Consider the following 10587-nt stretch of genomic DNA (forward strand, 5'->3'; position numbering starts at 1 on the left):
AGTCCTTCTGTATTAATAAGAGAGCTAATTTCATGTTCTGTCATGTATAATGCACTATCAAACAGCCACTGAGTTAGAGGGGTCTTTTCAGACCTTCATAGATATTAGAAGTTATGCGAGAAAAACATTATCAACTACCTTAGTAAACCCACCTTAAGGAACACAAAACCAGCATGAGTAAACCTGCTCATCCAGCCAAAGCCAGAGTTGTAGCACAGTTCTGTGTGCACTCTGCAGCCTCTAATCACCGTGGTATTTATTTTTACGGCAGAGAAACAAACTTCGCGGTAAATACTCAGCTTTAGCTGCGGGAAGCAGGGAAGTACAAAATGACAGCCTGTGGCTGTGTCCACTGACTGTCCCTTGAGTGTCCTGGGAAGCAGCACATCTGGGAAGCTGGGCAGCATGGATGTGACAGCGGGCATCATTCTGCCTGTCAGACTATGTGCCCACAAAGGTGAAATGCAGACTGTGACCTGTTGTCACATCAGATGCTCCAGTTGCAATAAAAATTCCAGGAACACATTGTCAGCGCCCAGGGTTTGAGCACAGCCGTGGGAACCACCACCACTGCCCTTGCAAACTCCAAAACAAAGTTTGCAAAGGCAGGTCTATCCATACCTGGCTACATTAAGGGCTTTCCCAGCTGATCCAGTTCCCATGCCCCCATCATTTTCATTCTCCTCCAGCTGCTTTTTGCCTAAGTTTTCCCCATGTCTCTTAAGATGGAAGGAGTGTGACAACAGGGCCTTCTTCCTGAGGGGAACACAAGGAATACCACTGCCTCTTCCCTTTTCCTCCCTCTCCATCCAAGCCACAGCACCATAGTAGCCACCTGGCCAGTGCCAATGCCCCTAGCCAGACCAGCCTCACTCTTCTCCAGACACACAAGAGACAGAGGGTCCATCTCCAGGAGAAGAGGTGCGGGACACCCTCAAGTCCAACAAGTGCCCAAGAAGAGCATTAAATTACGTAACACGGGAGGGAAGCAAAAAGACTCATCCAGCACAGACACCCTTGCGTGCCACAGCCTCCCTGCCCCTCTCCCTTTTTTCCAGCCTGGGAAGTTTTTGCCCCAGCCGTGGCCTTGGCCCCACAGGGTCTCCCCGAGGGGAGTCACTCACCGATGGTCGTGATGACCGTGATGGCAAAGTAGAAGGAGCCGGCGAATTTCCACTGGACTCCGGCGCGGTGCGGCTCGGACTGCATGATCACCAACTCCAGCTGCCGGTAGTCCTCGCTGGTGATGTTGTACTTTCCTTTGAGCCGGATCTCCTCGGCTTTGAGTTTCTCCTCCTCCCGCATCTCGTTGTCGGACTCCAGGGCATCAAAGACGGCAGCCCCGACCAGCAGGTAGGTGAACGTGCAGATGATGAGGGACAGGGTCCGCACGTTCTGCCTCTTCATGGCCGCCAGCAAGGGGCGAGTGAGGGGACCATGTCCCCCCCTGGCCGCCCGGGGTTCCGACAGGCCGCAGCAGCTACAGCAGGGGAGCAGCTGCCGGGGGGGCCGGCGGCGCCCGCCGCCGCTGCCGCCGCTCCGGGGCAGCTTGTGCTGCGGCGGCGGTCGCTCCCCGCCCGCCTGCTCGGGCTCCTGGGAAGAAGAGAGGCACAGGAGGCTGCTGGAGCGCCGGGACCAGGTGCCCTGAAGCCGGGAAACTCTGCGCAGGACCTGCCCAAACCAAGCCGTCCCAGTGCGCAGGGCCATCCAGGGCACCCCCCGCTCCTCCCCAGCACCGAGGCCAGGGGCAGGGGGTCCCCGCCGAGGGGCCGACGGCCCCGGCACGGAGTCCTGCGGCGGGCGGGTCCCCCCGCGAAGTTGGCGCGGCGGCGCGGGGAAGGGTCGCCCGCAGCCCGGGCGGGGCGCGGCGGGGAGGCGGAGGCCGCCGCCGTCCCAAGTTTCTTCAGGCGGAGCGGCGGGGCCGGGGCGAGCCGGGCGGCGGCAGCGCGCCCATCCGCGGAGGAGGAGCGGGGCGAGGGGAGGAGGGCTCCCGGGCTCCGGCCGTCGGGGACCCGACCCGCCCCGGCCCCGGCTGCCTGCGGGAGCGCCGGCCGGGAGGGTCGGGACGGGCTGGGCGCTCTATTCCTTCCGCCGCGGTGCGCGGAGGGCGGCGGGGAGCCGGGCAGCTGCTGCCTCTGCTGCTGCTGCTGCCTCTGCCTCTGCTGCTGCTGCTGCAGGTGGCCGCGGCGTGGGCAGCGGAGCGGCGTCCGGCGCGGCGAGGGCGGCGGCGGCGGTGTCAGGCGGCGGGCGCGGGGCCGGGGGCAGCATCCCCGGGCGCGCCGGGCCGCGCCGCCGCTCGGGCGGGAGGCGGGGGCGCCGGGCCGGCGGCGTGGCCCTGGCGGCGGGGAGCCGGCGCTCCGCGAGCGGGAGGAGCGGCGCGGAGCCGCCCCGGCCGGCGGGCGGGGAGGCGGCGGCGGCAGCCGCGAACCGAGCACCTGCCCGGGGCAGCGGCGGGGCGGGACGGCGGCGGGCGCTGGCTCCGGCCGCGGGCTGCCGGGAGGAGCGGAGGATCGCCGGCGGCTTCCCCGGGGAGCGCGTGAGGGCAGCTCGGCCCCAGGCGGACACAAAGACGGAGGCGAGAAGAAAAATAAGAAGAAAAAAAAAAAAAAAAAAAAAGGGAAGAAAAATGAAAAACGAAAAAGAGGCAAAAAGGAGGGAAAAATGAAAGGGTACTTTCACGGCTGCTACCCCGGCGGTCGGAGCCGGGGCTGCTTTATTTAGGATGGTTTTAGAACAAAGCCGTTAAGAAAAAGAGCAACCGTCCTCCTCCTCCTTCTCCCGGGCTCTTGACATCATCTCGGGGAGAAGCGAGCCCGCGCCCCGCAGCCATCGCCTGCGCGTGTGTGTGCGGGCGTGTGTGCGGGTGTGTGTGAGTGTGTGTGCGTGTGCCCGTGCCCGTGCCCGCTCCGCCGCGGGAGGCGGGATGCGGGATGCGGGAGGCGGGATGCGGAGCCCGCCCCGGCCCGCCGCGGGGAGCGCCTTAACCCCCTCGGCGCCGCCCCGGCAGGGAGCGGCCGCGGAGCTCCCCCGGCGCGGCTGCGGCTCCCGCCCCCCTTCCCCGGGCTCGGCCACGCCCCGGCCGCTTAGCGGGGCCGGGCGGCGGCGGGGCGGGCTGCGCCGTCCCGGCAGGGACAGCCCGGAGCCGTTCCCGCCCTCGAGCGGAGCCGGGACAGGTTTGTGCCGCCTCCGCCGCCCCGGGGACAGCGGCTCCGCGGCCGCACCGCACCGCGGCTCCGCCACAGACCGCCGGAACCGACACACACAGAGCCCTGCACACCCCGAGCTTCGCACGCCATCCCCTGCACACCCCGCGATGCTCACACACAGCCGTGCACGCCCTCAGTGTCACACACCGTGGTCCCCATGCACACACCTGCACAGCCCTACGCACCCCGAGCATCACACCCCACGGTCACACACACCACAGTCGCTCACCACACCTGCACGTTGTGTGCTGATATTTCATGCACATAGAAATCTGCACATCGCAGTTCCAGTCAGGCACCCCACACGCACACACTGAGCCCCACACCACAAAATTCCCTCAGGTCCCCAGCCAAATGCACCACAGCATCACACACTCTAAAACCTGCCCATGCCACCCCCCTCCACACAAAGCCCCTTCCCCAGCCTCAGTATAATCCCCAAAGCACAGGCAGGAACTCAGCTCCATGTCACAGGAGTGGAACTGGATGATGTTTAACCTTCCTTCCAACTGAAACCATTCCATGATTCTGTACTCATTACATACAACATACACACATGCAGAAAAATGTCCCAGTGGTTCAGAGGAGCCAGCCTGGCTCCATAGGGTCCATCACCAGCCCCACGGCTCCTGAGCCCTGTGGTGTGGAGGCTGCAATCCCTCAGGTCCCCTGGCCACATCCTGCCTCTCATCCACCATCATGTTTCCAGCAGCAGGTGTTACCACAGGAGCCTGAGGCTGCTTTTTTGTACTCCCTGAGACAAGGCTGACCTTCCTGGTGTTGCCTTGCTCATAATTGTAGACATACTCCTGCATTAGGGCTGGGATGAAGGCTGACCTGGTCCTGATTTCTCTGAGCCTGAGGTTACTTTCCCTTGGTTTAGGTCTTTCTCAAGTCCTGGGACCACAGGGCTCATTACTGTAATTCTCCACCCATAAAAGCAACTCTCTCTGTCTCACTCCTGGTCTAAAGCCTTTGGATACCTTCCTGAGGCATGAAGGGGCAAAGGGAACCCAGTGCCTTGTAGGTGGATCAGATCAGAAGTCAATCTCCAAGACTGAAGCCCTCTGAAAGGTGCAGACCAAGCTGAGTGGATGAAGCTGGTCACAAGGCCCTTTGGGAAAATCTTGGATGCAGGGAGGAGGAAGAATTCATTTCATCAGTTCAGCAAACAAGAGTTCACCCAGGGCAAATTCTGAATCACATCACCTGAGAGTTACCAGAATTGTTACAGCACAACATGGAGCAAGGTCTCACCTACCAAAAGAAGTGTGTACGGATCAGCAACAGAGGGAAGAGGGGAAAGGTGGAGGAAAGAGGAAATATCTGGTTTCGATCAACTCCTTAAATATAGAAGTCTGATTACCTTTCCCCATTTCTGATTCCTCAAGGGAGAGCAGGAGGAGAGGAATCTATAAATAGTTTGCAACACACAGAATCCTATAGCAAAGTTGCTGGGAAAGATCAATAGCATGATTCAAGGAGGGCTCCAAATTACATCTCAGGGGAGGGAGGTGCTGAACAGAATTGATAAATGAGTTGCAAATGCTGTGTGTGTTGTGTGTATCTAATTAACAGAGGGTGACTGGGATCAATAGCAAGGAAGGAGATGGTCTAAAAATAGGACTCAGGCAGGGACTGCAACCTGCGGGCAACAGCTTGGATGGAAATGTCCCCTGGAGTAATTAACCTTTAGCTGAAAGTGATGGTTAACATGAGGCCAAAGTGGGGCCTATGGGCAGCTGGGAAGGGACGAGGGCTCCTTGGGACTTAGGGCACAGAGCAGTGTGACATTGTGGGGGTACAGGCACGGCCATGAGCTCAGAGCCTTCCTTTAGTCAGGTGACAGTGACAAGATGCTGATTGATGTGGTGCTTTCTGGAGAAATATCTGAATATTGACATTTTACTGGGGTTGTGGAACAGAAATTACATGCTGTTCTGTGTACTCACAAACATTTCAACATTGCTTAGAAAAAAGTAGCAGTCATTTTTTTAAACATCTCTTTACTTCTATAAGAATCTGCAGTTTTCTTCTTTTTTGCTGACCCTGTTACCAAGGAGGTACCCACCACTCTGAGGACCAGACTTTGCTCATCCATACTCAACACCATGTACATATTTGAGAGAAAATAACTTGCAAAGGGGAGTGTCCTTCAGTCCTTCCATCTACAACAGAGCTGTCAGGCAAACTCCAAGGGAGAAGGATTGATGCTGGGCAGGATGGTCTGTGGCTCAGCTTACAGGCTCTGCTGAAGTGGCAGGCTTCAGCCCAGTGAGAGGCAGAGACACACCCAGGAACAGAAAGTTCATTTGCAGACTGACTGCAGGATTTGGACCAGGGGTGTATAGCATGACCAAAAGAAAAGGAAACTGTAAAGAAGAACCTAGAAAATTTCTTTGGCAGGAAGATATTTGGAGGGGTAGGTGGTGAGTGAAGAGCTTTTCTTTAATATAGACAGAAGTGACTAAAAATTCCTGGACAATACTTTTCTCCATAAGATTTAAAAAATAAAAAATAAAAAATAAAAAATAAAAAATAAAAAATAAAAAGTCTTTTATACTGCTGTAGATGGAGCTACCAAAGGAGCAAACCATGTTTAGTCACCAAAAGGAAAGTTAACTCAAAGGGACAACATGTAACTTAGTTCCTCTTGGGTTAAGTCTAATTTGTGGGAGAGAACACAGGCTGGAAGACAACTCTGAGATGTGCAGTGCGTGCCCTGGCTGCTGACAGCTCTGCTAACCAAAAGTTGCACCGTCTTCACAAAAAGCCAAGTGGGATTTTAAATTCCCCACATTTTAGGTAAGAGGATGTGGATGCTGTTGGGTCAGCTCTCCTGTTTTACCTTGAGTTCACTCTGCAACAAAGGCAAGGGCCAGCCTCAAGGCACTTGGACTGGGAGCTGTTCTCCTGCCCATCCTTTGGACCTGGCAGAGGTTCTCCTTGAGAGAAGTCTGATGTCTCTGTCTGTGCAAGAATGGGCTAAGAGCTGCCAATCCATGAGCCATCTTCCAGATGAATCACAAGTGTCACAACAAACCAGAAAAGGAAAAAAAGCCCCCAAAACAAGAAAAATAACTGAAAAATATGATCAGTACTAGAAAGAAGACCTAACCTGCTTATTTTTCAACACAGGTTATTAAGAAACCATTTTCTTTCTCTGAAAATGGTGGCATGAAGACAACCAGAACAGCAGTTTTGATCCAGGCCAAGGTTCATTGAGCCCAGAAGCCACTCATCCACAGAGATGTACAGGCAAAACAGAGAAATGCCAAGGGAACAAGTATGTGTAGTTCTTTTTCATCTCCTTAAATACTCTCCCAACCTCACACTACCTTAAATCAGTGGATTTTCTGAGTTCTCATTTAGTTGTTCTATCCAGTGACTCATGACAGATCTTTCTCCCAAGCACTCTTTCTCCCTCTTCCTGAGCCCAGCTGAAACTTTTTGCCTCCTCAGCAAACATTCAAGGTGAGGGCAGGTTGGATGGAGCTCTGAGCAACCTGGTCTCACTGAAGATGTCCTTGCCCAGGTCAAGAGCGTTGGAATGAGATGATCTTCAAGGTCGCCTTCCAACCCAAACCATTCTATGGTTCCATGAAAAATTCTCATCCTTCCCGAAGATGAATGGATCAATGGATCTGTTATTCAGAGCAGGAAAAGTGCTCCCTTTTATCTGTTCTGTCCAAGCTTCCTTCAGTGGTCCCCAGGCCCTGGGCTGGAACAGAGAACACACTGCAATTTCTCCGTGCCATCAGGGCTTGGTAAAGACTCTGAAGGTCAAGAAGGTAGCCCTGTTTTTAGCCACTCTTCCCAGTGCAGGGCCATAAAATGACATCTACTTGTGGCTCTCCCATCTCAATTATGCAAGAGGAAGAGGGTCCATGTGTACAGGTGAGGAAGGCAGAGGTGTAGCCCTGGCTCACTTTACCCTATAAAATGTCTCTGGCCCTTTGGGGGATTTCTTTGAATTACTACTATGAAAGAGTCACTATGTTGAATTTTGCTGTGGATGTTCTTTTAAGTAACAATTCACTGAAGGCGGTCACGCACAAGGAGCAGTTTTTGCCATGCTGTTCACATGAGAGGAGGGCTGCAAATCTGTAACAATTCCAAGACCTAATGAGATTGGCAATATATAACAAAGACACTGAAATTTCAGTCATTAAGAATCACCAGAGGTCCCCCATAAAAGTTCTTCCCTGCAATCTACAAAATTCATTCATTAAATGATCTGGCTGTGAATGAAGTCTGTCCTTTACAATGCAGCTGCAGCAGTGAAGTAAACATTGCAATTTTAGGAACTGGGAAGTGGCTCAGTTAAAAATGCAGTGCCTGATTCAAAGCCTGTCATAGCCATATCTATCAGTTCTGGTGGCCTTTGGATCAGGCTGTTATCAGGAACACAGAGATTACGATGACAAGGATTAGTGACTGGATTGTAAGGAGTCAGAGTTCCCTGTGGTTTCACAGGCTCTCTTTGTGTCCTCTGCTTCCGCCAGCTGTGTGCATTTGCAGAGTCACTGAAGTGTTTGTGGACCATGGACTCAGTCGGCCGAGTGCAAGAGGAAGCTGAGCTCGGGTTACTGGGTGAATGCACCTGTGTCCTTAGAGCAGTAGCTCGGGAAAATGATGGAGGAGGGAACCTTCCCCGTGCAGCTCTCATTTTACTCTTTGTACCTTCCTGCCATTGATGTTCAAAGGAGTGCAACCTCTGTTGGATACACTCGGGCAGGGCTCACACGGTTCGGCGCGTTCCTTTCGCCAGGCAGTGTTTGTGCAGAGGCAGGTGGAACAGGGGACTGGTGCTTTAATTCTTGCCTCCACCCCCCCTGTGCCTGCAACATGACAGTCCTCTTGAAAGTAATCAGCAGCGACAGAAAACATGCACAAAGAGTCTCATTGACTTAGGGAGAGGGTGCTTGTGTGAAGCAACTTCACACGTGGGGGGAAAAAAAAGAACAGAATCAGACCTACACTTCATATTTTTCCCACACTTGTTTCTTTTCACAGGGAATTCGCTAATATTAAATCCACCTAGGTGGCAGGAATGTGAGCATCTGGTCCAACCTAAATAGTCTCTTCTGTTCTATTTTTATCCTCGTGTATCATTTTTATTCTGCAGAGCCTGTGCGTGGCAGAAAGGGTGAGTTCACTTCTCAGTGTACAAGCCAAAGATCTCTTCCAGAACTGCTGTGAGGGATTTGGAAGATATTTCACTCCAGCACAGAATTTATATATAGGCACAAAGCTTTCATTAAACATGAGCAGCCACGGGGACAGCATCAGTCACTGACGGTAATGTATGCACGTCTTGTAGGCACACTATAGAGGAGTGAGCTGCTTGGAGGAATTAATGCAGCAAAGGTGTTGGATGTGGATGCATTTCTTACTGAATCGACTCCATCTAAGTTTCCTGAGCCACTGTGACTTCCAGGTCTATTTGTAGATTACCAAATGCTCACAGTGTGACTGTCACTTTTGCATTTACTGCAGCTGATGCCTCAATGTGATATTTAATGCATATTTTAAGTGAATAATTCCCATACCAAACCTGCCCCTGATGAAGAATAAGGTTTTTTTGCAGAAAACCTTTGTGAGGTAAAAAGGAAGAGCCCTGAATAGGTACAGCCCTGACCATTGTCACCAGAGGTAACTGAGCTGCAAAGATGCAGAGCTCTGGGAGAGACATCTTCCTGCAGCAATGGGTACTGTATTTTGGTGCAACAATTTCTGAATGAAGTGGTGGAAAATGTGCATTTCATTAAAACCACCACTGAAGAAGGAAAGCAGTTGCTGAGGGGGCTTGCTAGCTAGTGCAATAAGCTGCAACTGTTACTAATGGAATGCCACAGTAAAGGCAAAATAGGAGCTGTCATGTATATTTACTGTGGAATTGTCCTTTTCTGTCCAGAAAAAAAATTGCTTAGAATATTTAGAATAATGCTGAATGAAATGTGAATGAAATTTTCTGGTTTATCTTACTTCTCTCTTTTGACTGTCTGAGAAGCAGGATCCAGCTTTTATCTCCTTGGAATAAATGTATACTCATCTTTTTTATTTGGAAGAGATTGGGTAGGGTCTTCCACACCTCCTTCTATTTTCCTTTTCCTATTTGAGGACACATGAATACACTCACCCTCCAGTTACCTCCATCATTTTCACAGTGCATTTTCTTTTAACTTATTTTTTCTGGCCCATTCATTGTTTATGACCCATTCATTGTTTATGACCTGACTGCCTCCCACTAATGGAAACACTTTTCCCTTACTGGGAGGAATGGGGTACCCAGCTGCAACCTTAGCCTAGATCTGACAAACTTCAGTGGCACCTGGTGTGGTGTCCTCACTGCTCCACTTGCAGCTCTTGCCATGCTGCCTCAGTGGCCTGAATATTCCAACATAATCCCTGAATATTCCAGTTGTGGATGCTGCTTTGAACTCTATCTAGGATGTCTTAGGGCCAACCAAGCCAATCTGTTGTAGAGCAAGTGGAAGAAAAGCTTCTCCCCTCATCTCCAGAGACATGATGGAAGTGTCAGCTTTATCTCTACAAATTCAGACAGTGGTTGGACTGACTAGCAATTAAAAAGCTGGTGCTCAACATTGTTATAACTGTATCTGACTGTGTTGAAATGGAAGTAAGACCATAGCAGCAGCTTAAACCTCAGCTAATTTGATTACATTTAGCTGTGCCAGGGTCTCTTATGGGTGTTTTCCAAAATAAATTCCAACCTGTATATACACAAAAAGCTGAACTGTTTCTTTGAAAAGAAGATTATAGTGTAACTGGTAGAGATCAGGCAGGATATTTACTGCAGTGGAAACCTTTCCTGAGAAACTCAGAGTCAGGGCAAAGGCAGTACCAGCTCATGGAGACAATTTCCCACCACCTCAATATTATCACTTAGTTTGAAACTGGAGGAGGGAAGGATAGTGAGCCTTTAATAACTGCCCAGATCTAAAACCAATTTCAGTGCTCAAGACAGCTTGTAAACACACAATATGCTTTAAAAAGGATTGATGCTGAGCAAAGCGAGGTGCACATTTTCCTGCTGTTGAAGTCAAACAAAGCTCTAAAACAACTTCCATTTTTGATGGTGTGTAAATGGCTACATTATTAAGAACCTTCCTCTGTCTGAAGATGAGAGATTTGCTTCTTAGCTCTCTTACACACATTTAAATCAGGAATATCCCACTGAGAATTGACCTGGTATACATTTGTTATGAGAAAAGAATAAAAAAATAAGTCCTATATAAAAAAATGCTTACAAGGATATAAATTATGATGATTTACACTTTTGGGCCAGGAGTTGAGATTCCTTTTAAAACCACAATTGATTGATGAAGCCTCACAACATGCCTGTGATTCAGTAAGT

At 51.3% G+C, this 10587-nt stretch overlaps 1 protein-coding gene across 1 annotated transcript in view; it reads right to left on the reverse strand.

Moving 5' to 3' along the window:
* KCNK9 (potassium two pore domain channel subfamily K member 9) overlaps window positions 1-2266 on the reverse strand; it is a 98225-nt gene extending 95959 nt beyond the window's left edge. The window contains exon 1 of the mRNA XM_064398396.1: window positions 1125-2266. Within this exon, the coding sequence (XP_064254466.1) occupies window positions 1125-1707 (583 nt within the window). The 5' untranslated portion in view covers window positions 1708-2266. The remainder of the gene's footprint in view (window positions 1-1124) is intronic.
* Between the last annotated feature and the right edge of the window lie 8321 nt (window positions 2267-10587).

Source organism: Passer domesticus, chromosome 1, assembly GCF_036417665.1.
Source record: "Passer domesticus isolate bPasDom1 chromosome 1, bPasDom1.hap1, whole genome shotgun sequence".
NCBI lineage: Eukaryota > Metazoa > Chordata > Aves > Passeriformes > Passeridae > Passer > Passer domesticus.